This window comes from Struthio camelus, chromosome 3, assembly GCF_040807025.1.
Source record: "Struthio camelus isolate bStrCam1 chromosome 3, bStrCam1.hap1, whole genome shotgun sequence".
NCBI classification, from domain to species: Eukaryota; Metazoa; Chordata; class Aves; order Struthioniformes; family Struthionidae; genus Struthio; species Struthio camelus.
In genome coordinates this window covers 80,489,168-80,515,396 of record NC_090944.1, presented here as the reverse complement: position 1 = coordinate 80,515,396, position 26,229 = coordinate 80,489,168, and the positions used below count along the sequence as shown (strand labels likewise).

General features: G+C 39.0%; 1 protein-coding gene across 1 annotated transcript; it reads left to right on the top strand.

Moving 5' to 3' along the window:
• The first annotated feature begins 3,586 nt into the window (after positions 1-3,586).
• On the top strand, positions 3,587-23,616 carry MYCT1 (MYC target 1). The gene is given in 3 exon segments (XM_009668700.2): positions 3,587-3,819; positions 23,002-23,370; positions 23,373-23,616. Coding segments are annotated over 3 exon segments (486 nt in total). The 5' UTR covers positions 3,587-3,767; the 3' UTR covers positions 23,438-23,616.
• The last annotated feature ends 2,613 nt before the right edge of the window (positions 23,617-26,229 follow it).

The window sequence follows — 26,229 nt, the reverse complement described above, 5'->3', positions numbered from 1 at the left end:
TCACTTTCCCTCACATATATTCATACACAAACACAGTCTTCAATATCACAGATGTCATGAAAAGGAAGAGTAATATGAAAACCTCTTGCTGGCGGGAGGGGAGGGATCTCCTCTCTGCCTCCTCCTATGTCTTTTAGTCACCATTCATTAGACTCTATAAGCCTTCCACGTTAAGAAAATTTTACAGTTTCACAGTTTTGAGTTGAATACTGGACCTAAAAATTGTATATATGTCCCTGTAAATACAAAGTATTTTCAGTGTCTACACTGAGACATTATCTACCCAGTCATGTAATGGTACAAATTTAGCAATGAGGGACCTTCTTTTTGTGTTCTGTTCTTAGGATTTTATATCTTCCAAAAATATTGAGTATCTGAAATTTTAATGCATTTTCTGTCCAGGATTCTCCTGAAAAATCTGGAAAAGAAGTCAGGAGAATCTAATATGCTCCTGGAAACCAAAGACTTTCCTTTTGTGATGACTCACTACAGCCATATTTCTTTGCAGTCATAGCAGGTATATCATATTCGAAAATGTATTCTGATAGAACTGGATAGGCTGGAAGTGGGCTATTTAGTTCTTCTAGTGGAGATTGGGATCTGCAGCAGGTAAATAGCAGAAGTCTGCAGTTTGGGCTTGCTGCAGATTCAAGTGAATCGTTAAAGACAGTATTCTCTGATGATAGTTTCTCTGTCCTTTTTCACATTATTAGTAGCTTTAAAAATGGATAGTTTGATGGGAGGCAGGAACATTTTTCATCACTGCTCAAAGAAAAAAAAAATTCCTGAGCTTTTCTTCATGCATCCGGAGAGCTGTAAAACTAACCAAAGACAAATATGAGGCTGCTGAAATATGAAACAATTAAAGGAAATCCCAGCCTAAATCATAATCTCCAGATGGAAAGTGTTGAACAAAGTTTCACTGCATGCTCATTCTACTCTTTTTCATTTTCTCTTTTCAGTGAACTGTGTTTACTTTTGAACTAAAGGATTTTGTGTATTCACTCAGTAGAATTCAGCATATATACCTATGATTTCTCAAGAAGTGCCAGTAGGAGTAAGCAACTGAAAAACGAAAAGTAGTTTTCAGCAAGTTAATCTAAAATTCTGATACACTGTTAATTTTTAAATTCGGATACGCTGTTAATTTTTTGCTTCTAGTCACACTGGTAAGACCCTTCCGTTAGGCACCGATTGGCAATAAAAAAGATCTGCATTCAATTTGTAGGGTTTACTGATAATACTTGAACATCATCCCTGTGAGTCTTGGACCAAAAAGTAGTTTCAGCTAAATCAGTCTCTACACACCCAGTAAACAGTAGCTCTCCACTACAAGTGTTTTGTTACACAAAACGTATCTAGCCAATCAGGGCTTTACATGGAGTGAAAAGAAAAATAAAAGATCCATAATATATCCACTAGGAAAGCATAAATGCTTCACAGAAAGCACTTGCTGCCCCCACAGCAGACTGGCAATAGTGCTGACTAAGTCCTTCCCCCACAGCTGTGCACAGTTGAGGAAGTAGCAGCTGCTTCTGCACTGCTCGTGGGGTTACATTTCTGCAGGGTTTGCACAGAGCCCTGCTACAGACGGAAGATCCCTGAAGGATTCAGAAACCTCTTGGGACTGTCTTTGCTTTTCATTTCCTCGTACAAGGTCTGCAAGCCAAAGCATGCCCTTAGGGTGATTCTTCACCTGCTAGAATTGCCTTGTGTGTGTACAGTTTGGTTGTCCATGACTTTTCTAATGTATGATGATACTTACCACATCTCTTTCCCTGAGAGTTCTTGTCTTTCTTCAGGACTGAAGGCTTGCACAGTTGTAAATTCAAAGCACCTCTCCTCATTTAACTGATAATTCCATAAAGTTTAAGGATGGCATTCAGGTCTTCTTTTCAAGGGGTGAAAGACTCTGTTCATTTCATTGGAACTGAACTCAGTCGAATCAGAAGTGTATTTGTCAGCTTGGTTTATATATTTACTTGCTGCAGCAAGTTGAGATATAGTCCAGATAACTCTTTCAGTGGTGCAGCTTCTCTGATATTCTGCTGGTAACAGTTTCCTGTATCAGATATTATGCTGGAAAAGACAGTACTCTCATCTTGGAATAACCTCTCTGAAGAGGAAGTGTCATTCTTCTTCTCACTGCTGTTGACTTTCCCGCAAAACGTGAAGGATGATATTTCATACACATTTTGATACTATAGCTGATATAATTATCCATATGAGTGTACATGTCTAGGCCATTTTTCAACTTGAATAAGGTCAGTATTTAATTCTGTTTATCAGTGATCATCTCAATAGATGCATTCATTAAACTAAAAATACTTAATTTTCTCATTTTATAGTTTGTAATAATTCCATTTTGTTGCATGTCAATGTGCTCTTACAGCATGAAACTGACATTCATCATGGAATTCTTCAATACACATTTTCTCATCGTGTGCTCTTTTATTTGTGTTCCCGCTAAATTAAATAATCCTGACATTTTTTATCAGGTTGTATCTTGTTCACAGACATCTGAAAATCAGTCTTTTTTATTTAGGTGTGCAAATCAGTATTTGGATATGTCAATTTTAAGCATCAGCTTTGAAAGCCATCAGTCTTCCATTATCAGTGTACCTTTCTTCAGCAAGTTTTAAATCTATTTACTGCAAAAATTTAGACTCAACATGAAGATTATGCCAGATCCAAATCTTAAAATCAGAATATTTCTAACTTGTGGAATTCCTAATATTCATGGTGAAAAGTAGATGTAGTTGATTCTATTTCTTAATAACAGGCAAAACAAAGCCTTATAGAACTCTTCAGAGAAAAGAGGCTTTACATTCACAGCAAAATGTTGCTGTTTATGAATATCTATTATCAGTAATATATTTAGAACAAAGATATTTAAAATCAGGTCTTGCAGAATTTTTTGCGTTAACAAAAAGCACGTGTGTTATTGATTCTTGTGCATTCTCTATTAATTCTGGGTGCGTATCATTAAAGATCTTGGCTATTTTATTTTGTAGGAGTGTTATTATTACTATTTATTATATTTAGCAGCAGTACTTACAAATTGCAACTGGGAATTAACACTCCGTTGTATTAAACCTGTTCAAACAATTAGCTCAAAGCCTGTGTATGTTCCAGGGTACTCATAATTTAGAATGGGGTGTGGAATTGGCAGAAGAAATTTGAAGTACACCTATTAAAAATATTAACACCAACAGTTATATGGTCAGGCCTCGCTAGCTCCCCATACTTTCTGAGGAACAACAGGGAATGCATAACAACGCTCATACCCTAAATTAATACACTAATGAAATGGTGTTTGTGAAAAGCCTGATTACACATTGCTTCCTTATTAAGAATTCCCCCTGAAAGCATGTACTTCTGAATGTTTAAGGAAGGTCTTAGCCATAGCGATTTGTTAAAGAAAAGAGAAACGAGTTTTCATCTCTCTGTCTCTGAACACTTGGGATTCAAAAAGTTTCAGAGAAGGAGGAGATTTGGTATTGTTCTAAGTCAATTCGCTCTGGCTAAGGAAATGACGAGAAGGAAACTATTCCTCTCTCTCAGGAACCATGTGGTGTTCCAAGATAAGGCAAACACTTGCTAATTTGAGTCCACGAGCAGGAAATGTGATACATCCATTTCCTTTCAGGCAAACAAAATAGTCCTGTGGCGGCACAAAAGCGTTGCCTCTACTGCTAAATCTCAAACGTTCAGAAACCCATTGCTCCACTGTGGACACATCATTTTATATTTATCATTTGGATGTTATGGATAAAAACAGTACTTACTCTCCGATCACATGGCCACCAAAGTTTTGGGGTAAGGATTTTGTTTCTTTTTCTAGCATGTTGTTAATGTGAATGCTGAGATTCGCTGTTAATTGCCTTAAAAATTACATCTGAAAACTTTCAAGGCTTGTATTGGAAACAACAAGTAATGAATAGATTGTTTCAATATTTCTTGAAGCTGAAAAGGTTGTTTTCCAAACGTTTCTCTGACAAAGTTTTATCATGACTTTTAGCTAATCAAAATAGCAGGAACCCTGAGGACAGAATTGATTGTTTGACAAAGTCAATTACTGAAGTCAGTAAAGAGGTGTCTGTTGACTTCAGTACATTTCAGATCACGTTACATTATCTCAATCATTTAATAGATGTACTTACATGGCGGACATGGTTTGTTTCATCTTCTGATGAAAAAGAGATGGCAAAAAATAAAGGTGCTGGGTGTTTCAATCTTTGGAATAAACTTGTGTTCTTTCAGGATATAAAATGGTTAGTAATTTGTTGTGATGTCTCGCAATCAGCCTTTGCTTACATTTATCTCAGTGTGCATATTAATCATTACGCATTAAGGCCATTTTCCTTGACGTGATCCTGGGAGTGTTTGATTAACCGAAATGTATAGAGTAGGAGGTGGAAGTATATGTAATACTGAAATTCATTTGAAGTAGTTAGATTCAATGACTTGATCCTAAAAGGTTCTTTGCAACAGCTATGGCCTCCAAAAGGCTCTATCACTTGATATATTTAGTATTATGTGTGTATTATATGCTCTGTTTTTGGCTATTTTATTATTGTCATTGAGGAATGACCCCTTCAAGAATCTGTGTACTATCTAAGGCTGAAAAATTATATATGTCCGAGCAAAATGGGACTTTTTGTTGCATAGAACTGCCCTGGGAAAAGAGTAAGAAATAACTATACAAGAAGACTTAAAGAAGTTCCTTCATTTCCTTAGTATAAGCCGCAAGAGTCTGTCGAAAGCCAGCCACTTGTTTCCTGCATTGACACGTATATTTTCCTACTGGGAAACCATGAGCAACTCACTTCACTTCTGTGTCTTGGGCTAGAAAGTGGGATAATGACACTGGACATCTTTGAGTAATACTTAGAGATTAACTGAGGAAAAAGTATTGTTATTAGTGTTTCAGAGTATGCGCTCGTGTTGTCTAGAGGCTGTGTTTTGGACTCTGAAGCAGAAATAACTATCATTTTTGTAGAGTGGAACTACATATAATTCTAAACTGGCTCTTTCAGAGCAAAAATGAAACAGTGCTTTCATAACCAGGTACTTTAAGAATCCTTGTATAAAAGGCACTACCTCTTGTTAATGTAGATCTGATTTTTTTCTGAGATAAATCATTCTTTCTCTAGGTGTGTCAAGACCTTGCCTTTTGAAATCAATAGCCATATTTCATAGCACAGGGCAGAATATGTGTGAGCTGTCGTATTGCTGAAATGGCCAGTATTACCTTCTACCAGCACTTCCTACCTGGCTTGCCAGGGAAAGATACTGTACACAGCTGTGACCACCTCCCAGTTGCCTACACTCTAACAGCAGATCAACTTCACAGCTTGGGTTTTTGTGAGGAGCTTACTTGGTCCTGGGAAGTGGAGATGCCTCTTTGGTTCTTATTCTTCTGATTGGTAGATTTTAGAAGAGCTAATAACATTTCTTCTTCCTTCCTCTAGATGTATCATATATGGTAGACTAGGGAGGAAACATCACACAGTCCATTATATGGTCAGCATCAGAAGACACTGCTATTTTTTTTTTTTGATCTACATAAACTCACTGTGATGATATATCATTTGTAATGGTAGAAATGTATTTTTTGACATCCCTGGAAATACATGAACTGAAGCAGAAATAAAGCTACATGATAATAGATGTAAATAAAATATAGTTCTTTATTTAATGAGAATGCAATATTTGAAAATGATTTTTCGGGATAGGGTTGACAGTCTGTAGCACTGTGCTACGCTATGTAGCACTGTGAGTTTGAACACGTTATGAAGGTCCAGATCCTCTTCTAGTTTAGTTTCTATGCGTGTGTGACTTCTCAGTGGCTCCAAGGACACAACCAATCTACACATTCCAGCCTGTGTGTAAAGGTTTGCCGATCAGACACTGACTTTGTGAGAAAAAAAAATGCTGTAAAAATTGTTAGAATAACTATTCATAATGATCTTTAATCTCTTATAATGTTATAAACTACCTATTGTCTAGCAGCTCGTTCCCTCCTCTGGAAAATACGCAGGCATCCTGTTTTCTAAAGCTGACCAGTTTCCAATGGTAACTTAACACAACAGGATCTTAAAAGTAACTCTAAGAATTTTAAAACAATGAACAAACTAAATTATTTTATTATGTATATGTGAGCATGCACAATTCTTTTCACAACTACTTCAGGCGAGAGTATGATATTAGAAGTTCACATGAATAAAGCTGTGTAGATAAAAACAACATATACACACAACTCGATTTATGTTACGCTATGTGAATTATCTAGATGGTTTAAATTCTCTCTCTGTTCATGCCAAGACCTTAACAAAGCAAATAAATTAGCATACTTTTTTTGTAGGCTTAGTGCAGAGTCAAAGATTAGGCCTGGAAAATTAATAGCTCTCATTCCTAGTTGCAGATCCTGCAGGACCATGAGCTGATGCTGTACCTTCTCCTAATTCTTTGGAATTCAGGTTTCACTGTTAGTGTTCTGCAATTTTTCTAAAATGTTACATTATGCAGCAAAAGTAAAACAGTAGAAGCAAAACAGTAGTTTCACTAGTCTAACACCAATTCTGGGGTAAAAAATAAAAAAGGAATGTTAACCTCCTCTTCTAGTTTAAATCTGAGAGTCTCATGATAGAGCTCCTGGCTCCATCAGCAAATATCCTCTGGTGTAACATATAATGTGCAGCAAAGAGCACATCCCAGAGCTTACCCCAGGGGTTGTTGTGATCCCTGGAAATCTGGTTCTTGTTTTGCAAATAATAGTGGTTCCCTATGAAAGATGTATTAGGAGATTCTTTTTAGATGCACATGCCTGTTTCTGACAAGCTGGCTGAACTAATATGAGGACACAGGAACTCATCTCTTCTAGGTGCTGGCTTTTCTAAAGCCGTATAATCTCTGGTAACCCCTACTTTGCAAAGGAAATCCATAAGATGGTCCTTTGGCAGAGACAGGAAGAGTAACATCACGTGTCTGTCTCTGCTAGACCTCAGCACTCTTGGTGTCACATTGGCCTGTAGACAGAGAATCAAGATTAGCTTTTTTATTGGTGGTTTCAAGGGGAATTTTTGTCTCGTTAAGAGCTTAGTGAGAAATTCAGGGTTTGGTACCCATCCATCAACTACTAATCTCATTTTTTACTGTTTTAATATAGTCTTTATTGAGCTCATTTTGATTTGTAAGTTAGCAGTGAAGCAAAGATGTTTCCATTTTAACTAGGAGTGCATTTCTTGTAATTCCTAAAAGCATTTTCAGTCACGCACAATGAAATACAATAAATGGCTTTGAGACAATACTATTCCTCCAGTGTAGATGGTAATATACTTTCAAATCAGGAAATTGAACTTAAATAGTACATTTGATCAATATGACAGCAGCAGAGAACAAGTGTAAGCAGATATTAATCAACACAAACTTGGATCCCTGGACCATCCTTCAGTCCAGTTTTACGCAAGTATCTGTTTAAAAATGTAACAGAACAACTGAATAACCTAAAAACATTAAGGAGCTTTTTTTTTTTTTCTTGAATCAGAATCCAGGGTGTTATTTGCCCAACTGTGTGGAAGCAATGCCATATAACAGCTGGCTTCCAGCATTTTAAGATGGATAACTGTCTGGCACTAGCACCTTGAGCACTATCACTTGACTTTTATAAGCCACAGATTCCTCATGGTTTATAAGTAAGATGCCAAGTTTTGCTTTGCCTCTCCCTTACTTAACCCTGGTCCTTTCCATCATTAAAAGGTATTTGTTTGCTTGAAAGAAGTCAGTTTTCTGCTGGAAAAGATGAGCGTTAGGTATGAACGTATTCTAATGCCAGATACTGTGTTGTGGAGTCATGTTACTGGTCTAGCAATCATGGTGGTTAAGCACTTCACATCATTCTCTTGCTTTATGAACTGAAATGCTACTTGTGAAGGGCAGCACTTCCACGAGCTGTGATAGAGCTCTCTAGCACAGGAAAGCCCAATCTAGGCAGCTATGGGACTTGATCACTATTCTGGGATCTCTTCCTGGGTTGTAGTGGTGCCAGAGTAGAAGCAACAGCAGCAAATCTAGTCCAGTTCTCTGCAAATGCAAAAAGAAGCATTCGGCTAATTGGGCGATGACCTGGTTAAACCTATTGGCTTCCTTCCACTCTGACTTGTGTGCCAGTGCATTCCCAGTGCACCCTCTGGGTGGTGCCCTCACTCCCTTTTCTCTCCACACATTGTCCTACTATAGGCTTTATGCCCCTCCAGTCTATCCTTGGCAGCACTAAATAAAGACTCCCGGAGCTGTCTTAACTGCCCTGCTAGACATGTGAACATACAAAAGCTAGACCTTGAGGCCACCTGTGGAACACTTTACAGCAGATGTGTTAGCTTCAACCAGACCATTCTCTTCCTTAGTTTGTTGTTTGGAAGCAACCTCTGGTATAAACTAGAGAACCCCAGAAGAGCCTTTGTTGTGGTAAACTAGGGGTTGCTAATACAGCAGAAAACTTCAGTAAGATGAGGATGCAATTGATTTTCGGGCAGATAGGAAGGAGTGAAGGCATGACATAAGAGCTCTTACAGATGCTTTACATCAACTGGACATTCTTTTCCTTGTAGACAACCCTCAGGATTAGGGTATTTTTGCACTGCTGAAGTGGAACCAAGTAGAAGACACTACAAAATCAGGACCTTGGAACTCAGATGTAGTATCACCCTTAAGGCTGTATTTCCTGAACTGCTATTTTTCTTCTCCCCTCCCCTTCCGTTCCCTTTTCTTTTCACAATTCCACCCTAGAATGCAATGGTATTTTAATTAGTGGACATCGGCCAAAACAGACAAAGGTGATTGGAAGGAGGCTGATAACAGCATCAAGTGGAAACTTTTCTTGTAGTTGTCTTCTTTTTTGTCACTTCTCTATGTTTTGGAAAACCCTGGTGTTCTTTACAGTGCAAATACTTCGGAGCTTGTCACACAACATACGGAGCTCATGACACAAGGAATAAATGTCATCACAGGACATATAATCTCTTTCTATAGTCTTTAAACTAGATCACTGACACCTGCATAAGTGAAAGGATATGAAGAAGTGAGATTCTTCCCAGCACTCTGCTGGAGTCAGACAATTGCAGACGTTACAGGTTCCTATTGTGGGAAGCAGCCCCAGTAGGAGAACAGAAAGAGGAAGAGACAAAAATGCTTTCTTGCAGCCAAATGATGCAGTCATGCTCTAGTTTTGTCAGGAAAAATCCCTTCCAGTGCTTATCCAAAGTAGTAGGACATTGTCCCCTTCAGGAGACGGAGACTAAATATGATGATAGAAACTTTTAGTAAGCAAATGTGAATATTACCACGACCGAGAATAACCATACTGTATTTCTGATGACTAAAAGTGAGCTGTTCTCCTTTCATGGTACAACAGGGGAGGGACACAGGAACGAAAATTATATTCCAGTGATAACTGACTTTGTCAGTTTTGAATTTCTTTAACCGCATTGCCTTTTTGCATTTAGTTAAGACAATATATAAGAATAGACAAAATTACCCCAAAAGAAACAAATTAAAAACAAGCCAAATTCATTAATAGAGAGTGAGTAAGAGAGAATGGAGCAGAACATTCCCTATGTGTGTTCATAGGAAGGGATGATCCATATTGGCTTAGTGAAGTTAAACATATCTGAAAGAAAATATCTGAGTTTGTTGATCAGGAATTTGTACTAATACCTCCCTCCTGTCATAGGCTGCCATATATGAAATGCAGCCTTCACTGCCTCTGCAATGTCTGCCCCACCTGGCAGACACTGGCTATGCCCACACAGACAACTTTCCTGCTCCAGCTTCCCAGAGAGCCTTGTCATATGCTGCCTTATTAAGTCTTTTCTTTGCTTAAAACTTGAGTTTCAGAGCCTGGCTTCTGGCTCATCAGGAATACTGAGCCATCACTCAGGGCTTGCATGTCAGGGCTTCAGCTCATGATGAGCTAGTGTCAAGGGCTTAAATCCTAAGCAGACTTCTGTCCCCATTATAATGAGTTAATATGAGAGTCAGTCATATGTGAACAAACCTTCTGTCCAACTCTCCCACCTGTCCTTCCGAACCAGATAAATGGCTCAGACTTTCAGATTTGTTATTATAGCTTTTCCAGAGCCCTGCTGGTCCCTTATTATTGGCCTAACTTTCCATCTATTGACTAGATGGAAAATTTTCTACTTACCTCCTTATTCAAGCCAGAGCCTTAGAAAAGCAAAAATTGTTCTCCTCCAAAGCTACCTTTCCATAGACATACCCTTAAGACTTCTAATAACAAATAGCAGATTGCCATTCATTTCATAGGCAAGAATATCTACTGAGGGTAGAAAGAGTGCTTGTTTTGAAGAATGTGTAATTCAGATGCCCGCAATGATAGGTTCTGATATCTGTCAGTGGCCTGTGAAGTTCAGTAACCCAATATAAAAGTTGTCCAACACACGTGATAATAAATAGGAAGGAAGGATACATATCGGTTAATTTAGTCAGAAAGCTTTCAGAATTCATTGCATGAAGTGGCTAGGAAACCTGATGGAAAGTTATAAGCTTGGAGGCTTTTTTCTTTTTTCTCAGCCCAGACAAGTATTGATCAGCTGGGCTATTTGGAACATTACTCTCTCAAATATGTAAGAAATTGTTGTCTGCACTAGAAATTTCCCAGTTGTGACAATAGTATCATGTATACCATAAGATATAGTGCAGAAAGAAATAGATTGTGCTTGTATCCTTTTTGGCAGGCTGGTATGGACAGACCACATGTTTGGGGCTGCAGGTTTCCCCAGTTCTATGGAATAACACAAGCATACCTGGTTCAGTGGCTGTGTAGCTGTACTGGGTAAAAGTAATGGTGACATATTGCCTCTTCCCTCTCCTCCTCTGAGAAACCTGTCAACACCGGACAAGATTTTTATCAATTTTAAAATGTATTCAGACTTCTGAGGTAAGGGTCCCAAAATAAACTAAACTATGTTGATTCTTCCCAAGTTCAGTGAGAAACTAGAACTGTTTTATTTTCCTGTGATCAGCTTGAACCTAGAGCAAAATACCTGCCCCAGAAGACATTTGTGGAAATAAGCATACTTTTGGGCAGAGTTTTGCTAGGGGTTCTGGAAGACAATGCAGCTAGTTTCTCCATGCTTCAGGTCCCCTGTTTGAAAAAATGGAGAAAACTACCCTGTGCTGCTTCATAAGAATATTGTGAAGATAAAGATCATGAGTAAGATGGGACATGGAATCAGATAGACAGGCAGATTCTGTTTTTGCAAACGCTTCCTTGTAAATACATTGATTTTGTTCAAGTACCTTTATCTGAAGAGCAGAAGTACAATGTAGATATAAAAGATGACACATGCAAACAATGCTGTGAAAGATAGCGAGGTCTCTGAGGCCATGTTAAGTACCTTATTAAATGTTTCCCTCCTTATCATGAATCTTAAATACAGTGCACCTTCAAGCCTGTCCTCCACCTCCTCACTGAAAGGTTACACGATACTACAAATGTAACAGTGATATCATACTTCCAGTGTACTTAACTCAAGATTTCACTTAAAAGAGTAACTTTTTTTCTATCCTGTTAAGCTCTGCAAAGGGTAGAAGGATCTCATACTATCTACCAGGTCAAGGTCATCAGAGGATCTTCCTGTCTCCAGCCACTCTGACCACCGCATGAGCTGCACTTAGGAAATATCATAAAGCAGCAGCAGCAGAGCAGCTTGGGATAGTGACTAAAGCAGGATAATCTCCGAGACAGTGCTAATACTGACAGAAATGGAAACAAGGGCATAGGCTTAACTGAAAGAAGATGAAAGATAGCATGTGATGATGAAGCGCCAGTCATGGCAGCATGTGTGCGTGAACATCATTACTTCAGTGGCAGTGCAACAGCAATGAATGTCATTGCTCTGTAACATGCAGCATGACCCCTCCGCCCCTGACGGCCAGTGGAAATATTATACCAAAAGAGGAACAATCGATGACTTACGATATAGTTAAAAAAGGAAGGTGCTGCCTCCTCCCTCCCTCCTATTTCAGACTATACCATGTCCCTGTTCTCCCTCAGCTGTGTTTAAGAAGGAATGAGTTGTGTGCAGCTTTTCAATTAGATGTCTCCTGCATGTGGCAGTTTGCTGGAGTTGCTGTGTTTGTACACTTCGTTCCAATATTGCTAAAGAGCAGTGGAAGCAGCTGGGCAAGACATATTTCGCTGTACTTGCTAAAGTTGCCTATGTTGATACTCACCAAACTGCTGCAGAAAACTCTAACTTCCTCTCTACTTCATCAGGGACAGGAGTCAAAGTCAAATATATTAAAACTAAACATATGCTGCCCAAAAGCAGACAGATTTCTCCTGGAGAGGGAACTGTGTCTTAGCCTTATGCAGTGTTTTATTTTCTGGCTAATTTTTGGAGGTACTACTCTGTATCAGCTACTAAACTATTATGGTTTTATATAAACTGTATATAAAACTTTAGCAAGTAAATCATTTACTCTCTTCTTGAGAGTCAGACTGATCACACCTGTTCCAACTTGAATATGATTATTTTTATGTTACTACCAGCTAAGTAAAAGATTTGGCAAACGTAAAACCTATCACTTCCATTATTCAGTCAAAAAGGATTATATCAATAATCAGTCCTTGCATTCAGGAAGCTAATATATAAATCGATTCCAAGATCTAATGTGCAGGCCTGTCGGAGAGATAAAAGTATATATTAATGAGGGCCCTAACTTTTTTCCCTGCCCTTCTTCTAGCAAGCCCAAAGAAAGTATTACTGTAGCTGGATGAAAGCGACAAACTACATCATGAGGAAAAAAGACCAATCTTATTCTTACGTACTGTCTATTCAGAGCACGATTTTTTCCTTATGTATAAAATATTCTTTTCATGTGGGTCTGTCATCCTCAGGCTGTGTTTTGTTGCCTCCTAATTACTGCCTCTTCTCTGCTCTTTTTTGCTCATACAGCCATTGATTTATCAAATGCTAAACCATCCTTAGCAGAAAGGATACAGATCTAAGGTAGTGGAAGAGAGAGGCAAAGTTTCTTCAGAGTATTATTTAAATATTAATAAAAAGCACAGTGTATAGCATTTTGGCAGCTATACCTACTCTATTGATTGAGTACATGGTGTCGCTTGTTGCCACATGAGCTAGCTGCTGAACGAGTCGTGCCTTATTTAGCCACTGCATCCAGGAAGCTCTTTAGGAAATGAAGTGTATTTCTTCTAAACAGCACATCAGTGAGTATGTTGGCATGTGAATGTGTGGGCACCAGCAGTGACGTAAGAAAAGGAACTTGGTGCTTTGCTCTCCCCTTATAACAAACTCTGGGTAGATGCATGTTCCACTGCTAGCAGGATTCTGATTCACATGAGATTGTCCCAGCACATTGTGGGTCTGATGAGTCTTTCAGCTCTTCTGGTTGCAAAATCTGTCAGAGGAAAATACTCTGTATTTTTCCTTTTTTTTTTTTTTTTGCCATTTTGCTATTGTAGCTCCTTTAACATGGGGTCAAAAATCTTTGCAAGTCATCTTTGCAAGTCAAATGAATGACCGTAAGTGTTGCTGTCTCCATTGTACAGAAAACTGGTCTAACGGATGGGCATGGCATGGGATGTTCACAAACGTCAAAGAAGAACACAAAATAAAACCAAGACTCATGGCTAACCAATTGTCTTTGTAAGATTAGCTTCATTTCATAACCCTATCCTTTAAGCTAGGGGGAAAAAAAAGAGTCCATCAAGGACAATTAGCACTGACTACCTCATTTTCCCCTGCTTTCCACAGCAGAAGCTTCACTTCCTATAAGTCCTTAATAAAAGGTACTTGTGATTCCAATTTTGAAAACTACTGTATAATGGTTAGGTTTGCACCAAACACAGTTTATTCTTCTACTAAATCTTCAGAAGTAAAGAAAATGCAAAAGTAAATTCTTAGGCTGCAGTAGAGTTGGTTCCAAAACCTTAAACAAATTCCCTTTTGCTTGAGGAGGTGGAAAAGAGACTTATTTAAGAATATTTTTGTTTTTCTTATATTGAAAAACAGGACTGTTGTAACTTAAGATTCATCCATTAAATAATATTAATCAAACCTAAATCAAAAGCACACATACAGTTTTATTATGAAATAATATCTAAGAATTTTTCAGCAAAATAGTTAGGAGGTGCAATAACAGTCTGTTCAATAAGATGCAAAAACTTCTTAGGGCTCTGGTACATGCTTGCTGAGGCAAAGAGCCAGGGCAGTTTCTATTCCTCAACAGAGGTTTCTGCCTTGCTTCTCCGCCAGAAGTTATGGCCTTTGTAATACAGTTTGCAGAAGAAAATAAATGCTTTGTCTCAGACATTTGAAATCACAGTCTAGCATCTTAACGCACTTATGGGATATTTGCCCATTTAACTGAAATCTCTTACTTCTAAACTCTTTGATTTAAAAATTATTTTGCATTAATGCCATCTTTGTTATCTAAAGTAATGGAAGGATGAGACAACCAAGTAGATACACGGTCTTTATGCAATGTATGTTAAGTTATACAGCCAGAGTATAAATGAAGAAAAAGATTATTGATGGTTCGGTTGACTGAGAAGCACAGAAATCCCTGGGCAAGCAAGGACCTGGGACCAGCCCACCCACCAAGCACAGCCCCGTGCAAACACAGCCGCTCTGGATGCTGCTGGCTTGCGTGGGATAAGCTCCAATGTCACTGCATGCTGAGTCCCCAGCCTGGATCGTCTGCCTGCGCATGTGAAGACTTGACTGAAACTCCAGATTAATAATACTCCCACTTTGAAATCATACCAATGTTTTCATCTCGTGGTTTCACAGGTTGTTGCAGGTCCCAATTAATTAGGTCTCCTAGCCCACACCAAAACAGATATTTCTGTTCCTATTTGATATAAGGGAAATCTCTGAAACTGATAGATTTACACAGGAAATATTGGGAGAAAGCTCAGATTTCTGAACTGCAAGGAAGTAACTGAAGAGTACTACTACATGTGAATATACTTCTATATTCTCAAATGACATACTCACTGTAACCCTTGTTCCCTGAGGAAGCACAAATGAAGCAGGGGATTTTTTGCATTACTGGATGTAGCTAAGATATTACTGCAGTGAAAGAGGTGGAAAATTCTGCTTTAAATAGAGACTCTCTTTTCTGCTACTTGAATATTGGTTTATTGGATACTGAAGACAGTATTTAACAAAGTTCCTTTGTTAAATGGCTCCTTTTCCTCCCATTCTTCAATTTTATACAACTTCCTTCATTTTCACCTGAAAAGGGTTCTAGTGTTAGCCATCTGAAAAAAATAAAGAGACCATAAATAGGATAGTAAATACTGTTTTCATTGGAGACTATTTTGAACTGGCAATACACAAACTGGATCTGTCACCAGAATATTCTGTGGCACTATCTCAAAGGCAGTATGTTTCTGAGTGAAAAGAGACTGTTTTTGAGAAACTCTACCGTTTTGGGCCCCACCTAATTTCTTTCAGCATGGGGCATCACACTATGGTGGACAGTATCTGTTTCATTTATTTGCTCTACATTTTTATATATATATATTTTTTGTTTGTTTTTAAGGAGAGTAAAAGGGATGGAGTTGTGACAAGGAGGGTGCTTCTCTCCTGGGATAAAGTTGAGCAGGGTGTGGGGGTAGAGGGAGAGAGATTGTGCAGCCAAAAGCAAGGAGCAGACACAAGGTCCTGCCTCTGAAGGAGCAAAGAGACACTTATAACCAAATGGGCAGAGGTTGCAGCACTCCTGAAAAGCACTGCATTGAAAACCACTGTTCGAGGGATGTGCTGGGCAGAGGCAAATGTATTTATAACCCTGATTTTATTTCTATTTTGTCTTACCTAGTCACTGAGTTTTCTCTCTTGTAAAATACTCTAATCTATATTGTAACAAAACCGGTGTTTTCAGTGTAAAAGCTTTTTGGACTTTTGTGGGTGCTCAGCGTAAGGACAAACTCCACCTGAAAGCTGTGGCTGAGTCAGGCTCCTCTCAGACCACACAGATAGCAGAGCTGCTGTGGTAGCACTGGGAGTGCATTAAAGTACTGCTTACCCTACAACCTTCCCACTAACCTAAAAGCCTAGTGTTTTGCTTCAGTCCTGGATGTCTTCTGTGCTTACGAACATAGCATACTAACTTTGCTTTTTCCTGCTGTAGAAATCTCCCTTAATTTTTGAGATTCTACTCTAGTCACTCATGCCCTTTTCATGCTGGAACTGATTTTATTCTCAGGCTCTGTAGAATAATCTTATCAGTTAACTAATAGTTATAAGATTATGCTGTATTGCACTGTGGCAAATTCTCATATACTATTTGATTTAAATTTGTGCAGAGGACATACAGCACAGGCCTGTGCTCTGGTTTTGTAAGGCTGATAAGAATGCTTGGAGAGAGGATTGTTTGCTGCGCATGCGAAAAAGATCAAAATTATATTACTCTCTTTATAATGCATTAGGAATCATAATGAAACCATGCAGTAACAAAGCTTCTATCTCTTAACAAAGGAATCCTTGCTTTGTTTTATGTAGTCATGCCAAAGGCATGGAATTAACCACTCTGACATCTCTATCTTAGATGTTCCCTTCTGATTATTACAATTAATTTTTATTTATCATTCCAGTAAAAATCAACTGCCAGTAATATCAAGGGAACATTACCATCTTCGAGTTGGTTTATAGGACAGTGAGACAGCATGTTGCACTTTTCTAGCTTTTTATCAGAAGGAATGACGGTACTAGTAAATATAAAGCAAATTTACTCCAATGAACAGAGATAATTCTGGGCTTTACTCTGGTTGCAAGAAATATGAATTTAAGAACAGACTTAGCCTCATATTTCACTGTCAGCACAGACATATGCACAAAGCCACAAATCTACTTCACTAAGCTTCTGAATATTTCTCTTGTGCCTCAGTGTACCTTAATTTCAAAGCCTTTGCAAAGTGATAGTCCTGAAGTGTATACATCAGCCTCATTTGGAGTCTTTCTGAGTTTTCAGGTACTGTTAACTTCTCCGATTTTCTGGCACACCCATTTTTCAATAGTGAAGGTATTTTATGTATTCTTTAGCGCTCCAGCATAAATTTCCACCAGGGGGCAATCTTGTTCCTAGGTAGATGGTTCATTTATGAAGTTAACCCTCTGGTGAACAGCTGTCCCCACTGCATTTCTCAACGCAGGGGCACAGACTATAGACTTGGTTTTTCCCTTGTCTTTTACTCAATAAATTTTTAGGAGCTTCTAAGAGCCTTTTTTCTTACCTTGTTGTCACAGAAAGCTTTAGAAACTGCACAAAATAAGGTCAGTATGGACCTCCAGCTGTCATCTGTTCTACCTTCTTTTTTCCAGACTGGATTAACTATACGACACTCTTGACTGATGTTGTTTTTTAAAATCTTTGATGGGGATTCCACTACCTACCTCGTCCGTTTGTTCTAGTTCTTACCTGTCATTATAGTTAGAAACGTATTCTGTCAATTTTAATTTGAATTGCCTTGCTGCGTTTTAAAACTAGCACATATTAGCTTATCTGCAGTGGACATAAAAGTCTTATTTGCAACAACTGTTTATTTATTAAAAGTGGGAAAATTACTCTTAGTTGCTGCAGAAAAGAATCATGCACTAGCATAGTTGGAATAAAACCTCTCTATAGCAAGCAGTGTGTTTGAATGTGACAATGACATTCCTGACCGCCTAACTACCTTACTTATTTATTATGTTTATTGGTTATTATATCCTCCACAAGTTACCTTTCTTTCAGGTTTCATGGGTTCTGTTCTGCAGACCCCAGCATCCTTGTCTGTCTGTTTTCTGCACATAGCAATTTCCTGAATCACCTTGTGCTGTAGACTAGCACTCTCACTCTTTTCACAAGAGTCCTGTGACCTTTCTTAATGTTTGCTGTGACTAAGATCACAGCTGGTTGATTTTACAAAGCAACTGATTCACCCACCCAACTGAATCATGGGCTGTCTACAAATAATTAATGAGAGGCTGTTTTGATAAAACAATTAGTGACAAAGAGCAGGAAGATAGTAATGTCAGCCCTTGTCAGCTACAGGGAAATTGTTTTTTTCAAACTCAGTATGACAATAGTAGCACAGATGCTGCAGCAGTTGGCTACTGATACCAGCCCCAGCTTTAAACTAAAGTTTCTTGGAGTTCTCAGAATCAGGATAAAACCTCTCCTAGTTTGACTCACTTCTTTCCTCTCCTGTGCTAGGAAACAAGGGGCTCTTCAGAGCTCTTTCTTTCCAGGCTCCTGCTCACTGCCTGGGCAAGCTATGGGTGTTTGCTGCAGTTCTAGGAGGATGCTATGAGTCTTTTGAAACTTTGAGAGAACCTGGCTGCTCGTGTCTGATTTTGCACAAATTGGAGTGCATTAGGAACATTCAGTGATGATTGACATGAACATTACTTGAAAAGCTACTGAGATTCCTGTACTACATCATTTGAACCATTCTTACTAGTCAGGTTATTAGATCTGCCATTTGTATGTTAGTGCAATTCATACTTAAATGCACTAGCTGGTGCTCTACGCTAGGTGGTGCAATGTTCAGGTGTGAAATCCAATCCGGTTTTCTGTGGGTTTTATACTAGCTTTTCTCACTGAGTTTTCGTTTGAGGAAAAAAAAAAAGGATGAGGTAGAGGCTGAGCTGGATTTCTGCAGGTATGAGATGAAACCTTCTACCAGTTGTCAAAGTTTTCTGGCTTCGGGACAAGTCAGTGCATGTGTGTGTGCACATGTATGTATGTAGGGGAGGAATGCTAACTGTCTTAAACAAGTTTTGAGTTACTGGCATGTGCCACGGTATAAAGGAAAGAAAACTCACAAAAATGTGAGACAGAAAGAACTGAAATGGAATTAAGTTTAAAATTCTAAAATTCAGATATAAAATATGAAAATAGCTCTTTTCCACTGTACAAGAGAATAGTATGTTCTGATACTTTTCTGATACAGCTGAAATCAAGCAGCTTGTATGTGATATGCTCTGCATACGAGCTGCACACAGAATAAAGTTTGCAGGTTAGGTGCTCAATGCCTCATGCTAGTTTTGGGTGAGTGGAGGAAAAGAGAAATAGAAACATTACTGTCAGTTCCTGAAGAAAAGAATCCTGCACTAGCATAGCACGAACAAAAGATCTCTAAAGCAAGAAGAGTGTTTGAATGCAGAGCAATGAGATTCTTCACCAACCAGTTGCAGACTGGACTACATCGATAACTTTAAGATACAATTCCTTAATTATTTCTCCTTTAATAAAGCAATAATAAAAAAGAGATGTCTTACTGTCTTGATGTGGTCTGTACACATGAAAGAGAAATGAATGTCTTAAAGAAATAAGAGATTGACCTGGGTATTTCTGCAAGGCAGGACACTCTATCATGAAAAGGTCACCTATTTCGTGAAGAGCTTGGCTGCTCCAGGGTCTGCCAAGTCTAGTTAGGGACCATGTTGTTAATTTTTGGTGAGGTACACTCCAAGGAGACGAAGGACAGAAAGCAGCTCCCTTCTCAGAAGACTTATGGATTGATATAAGCCCTGTTTGGCTGGCTTTGCTACTGGATCTGTAAACTGGCTGGGAAGAACTTGTTCCAGGGGCGTAACTAGCAAAAGCACCTTATCAGCAGATCTATTGTCTTTACTAATTGCATGTCCAAATTTGGCATGTGTGAATTCTATAGGATGCTAAGGGCTTGTTAGAGGCTATTGGCTTGGTAGGATATAATGCTTCACATATATAATTTGTGGAATGTTACGAAAGTCTAAGAATGCTGTAATGACTAAGAAAGAGCTTTGCATAGCAAAGGCAATAATTCTCCATATAAAACATTAGCTCTGCCTTTGCTTAATCCTGCATAGATAAATCAGAGAGGGGTGAACAGAGAGAGTTGCAGAAGGACTTGCCCAGTCTGGATTGCTCAGCCAGATGTTGGGCTGACAGCCATGTGCTAAACTGCCAGTCAGATCTGTGAGTAGTACCCAGAAATCATGGGTGTTACTGTGAATTCTGAACCTCCAACCTTTTTAGCATGGACACACTTGCAGGATCACAGATAAGAAAGGAAACGTCGCTAAGGTATTCAGTTGCTAAACTTATGGCAGGCTTATGTTTTGTTTCCTTATCACTATTTATTTCCGGCTTTGTACCTAAAAGTCTGTCTTTCTGCACTGTTGAAATATCCTTCACCTCAGCTGGTGTTAGAATTGAGACTGGATAAAATTGAATGAGATAGGGTACCCCATCTTTTTGGTGGTAGCATAACCAAATAAAGCAGAATGTGCGAGCATCCTGGGAAATGCAGACTTCAAAATATATTTTGGGAACCAGCACTTGAGGAGTTATTGCCAGCATCCCCACCTTGTCACCAGCTTTCTCTTTTCTAAAAAGCAGAGGACAGAATGACATACACAACTTTAAGCAAACCATAACATATTATAATGACTCCTTGGGAGATATTACCTGGTAATATTGCTCTAACTCTCCTGAAAGGCTAGTTCTGCCCTGAAACTACTCAGAACATGGAAATTAAAAACAATTGTGCGAAAGCCAGCTGTTCCCCTCAAAATCCCAGGTGCAGCAAGCCCTGCTCTGTCTTTGATCTTTATCTCTATTTTGTGGTATTTTCTCCAATGTACCTCAGGGTTGTGATCACTGAACGTTCTAAGGAGGAAATCAATGGACATGGATTTACAATTCTTCAATGTAAGTTTTTAGAACTGAATTACGTTCAGCGAAATTCATCCTCTGCAGGGAGTCAGCAAAAAGCAAGTTCAACCTATTAGTGTGCCCCCACAGTTCCCACTGAAGTCAAGGAGAATCTGGGAATAGAAAGAACAAAGTACATGCAACCCATGGATGTACTGATATTACTATAACAAAAATTAGAAGTATAAAAGGTAGGTCCTGAATGAAATGAGAGCCTATGGGATACCATATGGGAACTGCAATTATCCATTTAAACCCAACTGAGTTTCCCCAGGGATTAATTTGACCCTCTATTTTTGCATTCGTAAATAGAGGTAGAAAAATAAGAGTTGAAAAAGTCAAAGAAAATGAAGACATTATCAAAAAGGCTAATTGCTTGTGCTGTATTTGCAGCACAGGAGAACAGCACGCAGGAAGGACCGAAGAGCTGCACTCAATACTTTTGTCAATTCCCTTGTCTGCTTTTAACGGTGTGAAACCCTGATTTGATTGTGCAGGTGGTGAAAATTATGGCTAGAGGGATGCAGGGACAAATCCTCGGCATGGTGCATGGCAACCCCCAAGGCAGGTACGCTTGTGCAGCTTCCGTGGCTTCTGCTTCTGCTGGAGCCTGCAGAGCCCTGCAGAAAGCCCTTTCTCTGCCTCCCTGCTGGAGCGGAGAGGCCAAACAGCAACGGGGATGTTGGGTAGCAGCGTAAATCCCTGAGTTCGGGGGATTCCCTGGCATTCTCAAAATATAATAATGTAACTAGCATTTCAGTTGAGCTAAAAATGAATCAGCCTAGGAAGTATGAATCACATAAATAACAAAATTTCATTAGAGGCAAAAAAAGAAGTAACAAGGTAGATAAGGAAGGTAGCAATAACTAACTCTTAAAGTGTAATTATACCAATAATAATTTACATCTTTTCTTTCGGAAGGCAATTGGAAAGCTGCACATGGTAGCTTTCCCCCTTCTGCAGTATACCTATACCAAATTTAAGTCCCGCTAGTCATCAAGGCCTGACTTTAACTAAATTAATCTGTTGGTGTATATTGGGGTGCCTCTAACTGTGAGTCGGTCCTGATGGCTGTGATCTTAGCTGGCCTACACTTCTGTATGCTAATAGAGTTACAAACTTCTGTCTATTGCAGTAATACAATTTTCTTTTTAACAAAGATGCTTCACAACATGATATAGAAAAAGCATGTTTCAAGTTGGCCCATGGCTCTTTTTCATTCACCCCTCTTTGCTCCATCAGTAGTCAACATACCAACCCTTCTTGTTTCAGATCCACACCCTTTTTGAATTTGTAGGGGATCTGTCAGGGCTTTGCATTCACCTCAGGCCTTAACCATCAGGTTTTAAAACGTACCTCCAAACTTCTTAGCGTAGAAGTAAAGCTGGGGTTCAGTTGCAGAAGTGAAAAATGTTCTGAGGTGACTGACCTATTCTTAGAAATATAGGAGGAAAATCCTTATTCCCTGACACTGTGAAACCATGTGGGGGAGAAAGTGATCCTAGCTGTGCTCTTTTTTTATTTTCAGATCTCTTTATGCTTGAAAGCAGGTGTAAAAGAGCTAGAAATTTACTCTTTTCTTAATGACGGATTAATATATCTTCAAATTAGGCATGGGGGATGGGAAATATGTGAGTGACCTAGTATAAATAAAGGCTCTCTCTTGCCAAAATCTTTTATGGCAATTTGCACTAATTACTACGAGGGTTTAAAATATCCATCTCTCAGCAGTAAAAGACTGGAACATGTTCTTATGCTACAATAAATACAGTGCTTAAGCCCTTAAGAAAATGGCAAAAGCTACAACTCAGTTATAGATCAGCCAGCAAACATGTATATAAAGAATATAAACGTCCATAAATAGAATGGCAAGCATGCATAAATCCATGTATAATACCCACAGAAGTAAATGCTTGGTGGTTTCATGACACAGCTGTGTGGCTGGTGGGTGACTGATTCTGGCAGAGGCGAAAGACTTTTCCCGTGCATCGATACAGACGCTGGTATCAAAAGCAAGCTAGTCTCTAGAGGCTTTTGAATTATGGAAGTTAAGAAAAAGAAAGCACTGTACAGTGAGAATAATCAGTTGTTGTGTTTATGTTGTAAGGTTCATATTTTATATGACCTTTCAGTAACATCACAAGGATCTTGAGGTTTGCTCTTCTTTTAAGGAGACTGCCATATTCAATTAATTTGCAGCCGTGAAAAACCTTTAGGGTTGATGAAATAATTTTGCTGCGTATTTTTGCTGTATTTCAGAGCAGATAACAATAGCCTTCACAGTGTCCATGGCGGTCGGACTGGTGATTGGAGGGATCATCTGGGCTTTGTTTACCTGCTTGTCCCGTCGCCGAGCTAGCGCCCACATTTCCCAGGGGAGCTCCTTCTCCTACAGCCGCCGGTCCAGACCCCCCTCCCACAGCCACACTGCAGGCAGGACTGGATTTTATCGCAACAGCAGCTGTGAACGTCGGAGCAACCTCAGCCTGGCCAGCCTCACCTTCCAGCGGCAAGCGTCCTTGGAGCAAGCCAACTCCTTCCCCCGCAAGTCAAGCTTCCGGGCATCCACCTTCCACCCTTTCCTGCAAAGTCCTCCCCTCCCAGTGGAAATGAACAGTCAGTTGATCACCCTGACTCCGACAAGTACCACCACAACCCTTGTGGGAAGCACCACCAACAGTTTAAGTCGACCTGAATTCCACTGGTCTAACAACAGCCTCCGCATCTGCCACTCCACGCAAACCCCTCCTCCTGCCTATGAAACCATCATAAAAGCATTCCCAGACTCCTGAACTAGTTTCTTGCTACAAACACACTCATGAATTTCAGGAGGAACCTCAATAGTCTCAAATGGTTTTCTGTGCACACTGAGGATCTCTGAGAAGTCTCCTGTTGCTGTGATGTGTTGCAGAGGGAGCATACATTGTTAAGAGCGAGTAGCGCTGATTTTTAGAGCACAATATCCCGCTGGACAAGGAATCACCTGTCTTCCGCACCATCAGCCCCAGTTTACTGAGCTGTGATGTACCTATGTATTTATACTACTGTATCTTTAATTATAAGCTTTGTATCTTTTAGTTTAGAGGAAAGAAAATGCTGCCATATAAGACACTGATCATTTCTTGTCATTTCTTGAAGAAATAGATTGTATTAGGAATTACTGATATATACATTTCTGTAAATTTCACTATTCTGCTTCTGTTTTAATGAAAGCAGTTGTGATTTTATATATTTTCCCAAGGATGTTAGATTGTCAGTGAATACATCCCATTATCCATGTTCTTCCTATAATGACAGAACAGCTTCTACCCGAGGAACCTTAGAAACAGATATTGAAGTAGATTTAATGTCACAGACCTGTTGATGGTAGTAGGCATCCTATTTTGCTGATTGTAGAGGATCTTAAAAAACTCTAGCTCAGGCTTGTTTGTATAACATTCCCTACAGTACCAGAAAAATGTTGAAGAGGAAGAAGTACAAAACGCACGGTAACAATTATAAAAATTTTTTAGTCCACAATCAGTAGAATAGGTAGTCACATTTTAATACCTAATAAGGCTGTACGGGAGCAGAATTCCTGATGTTTCATTTTTCTAGTTCCGGTTATCAAGATAAGCAACATGAATGACAACTCTTTTTAATAGTTTCCTGTTTTGTTACGGGATTACTCATTTCCTTACTTCAAATCATATTTTTCAAATTGCACCAATGTTTAATGCTTCCTGGCAAGTTATTCACTGAAATCCTGTGTTTCACTAAATCAAAGTTTTAGATTTCTATAGCTGAACGATAGGATTGTACAATTACTTGAATATGAAGAAAAAGATGGAATATGTAGTTGAGGCTAACATATCCTCTGGACTGTTGTACATGTACATGTCCATTATGTCAACCTAACCCCCAACTTAGTAGAGACCAATTGCGCTGCTGTGAGATGTTAAGGATTTGGAAAGAGCGCAGACGAATGAGGCCTGATTTAAATCTTATTGGATCATTTTCCCGTTAAATGTTTTGTTCAAATGTTGAAATGAAGGGAAAAGAATTTTCACAAGCAGAGGAACAGTCCTATCCCTCGCTTACAAATAAGCCTCTTAGCCTTATAAAAGCAGGCAATCACTAGCTGCCGTGCTCCTGATCCTCTGGGGGGGGGGGGGAGGGCGGGGGGCGCTCCTGTGCCTCTGTTCGGAGCCTGAGTTCCTACCTGTACTCTGGCAGTGATAAGGATTCAGCAGCTTTCAAGAACACGTACAATGCTTTATATCTTACCTTCCAGGCTTTCAGTGGTTGGACAGCACGCATACCTTTCCAAAGTTCAGCATCCCTCATGTAGCGCTAGTATCGACCTCTTAAATGTAAGCTTCCAGCCTGATATCTTTTCATTTGCAAATATTGCTACAAACATTGAGCTACAAGCGTTACTTATTGTAAACTGCAAGTACTCCTTATTGTAAAGGCAAACAAGCTTGCACTTAACTACTGACAGGCTTTTGCTGTTCTATTTTTAGTGTGCAACATTTTCCCTTTTAGAAAAATACATGTCACTGATAGAAGAATAACCATTTACAGAGTTTACATTTCATTGCTGACAGTATGGGTTCTGGTATATTAAGGGCCAGCTGATAAAAGTGTGAAACCCTTTGGCTGTAGTGGCCTATGGACCTACAACAATGGTCTTCCGGAGAAAAAAAGTTGTGTTATTGCATTTATTAATAATATTTTTTCATTTAGAGTTTTATTCAGTTTGGTAAAATTTATTGCATTCATAAGTACTTTCACAGTGTAGTAGCTCTGGAATAGTTGATGCCATTTATTCTAAAATGCCTACAGAAAACAGAATCCAAGTCTGCTCACTTTGCTTATTGAATTTGGTGGGCTGTTTGAAGAGACAACTTGGTCTACCATATGCACCAAGCTGGCCAAAAGTGTTTGTTCCTGGACAATGAAATCATTTTAGATGAGTAAATTTTTACTCCTAGTTTATAAATGCATATTACATTACAGTAGAACTTTTCCACAGCATATTACTACTTGTATTACACTATATTTAGTAAGCAATGTAGAAAGGTAAGCTTAAACGTACTGTATTTTTTTCCTCCTGAAATCTGCACTGGATATGAAAAAAATATTTTTATGTCTCCTAGATTAGGGAGATTAAAAGCACAGATTGTTTGATGCATAGCTAATATGGCTGTCAGATACCTAATTAACAGTTTAGACAGTGACTGAAATGAATATTTTGCAAGCACTCTGGAAGCTTCAGAATGTGAAATAAAGTCAGATGTTATAATCTCCATCTCATGTTTTTCCTTAAAGACAAATGCATTGACTTCTATAAGAGATATTTTAAAGGGAAGGATATTATCTTTAACTCTGCAAGCCGATACAGTTGGAAAGTGTGAATGAGAAGTTGGCCCTTCCTCTGCTGCTGTGGGGAGATGCACTGAAGTTGAAAATGTTATATGAATTCAGCTTCAAATTTTGATATAG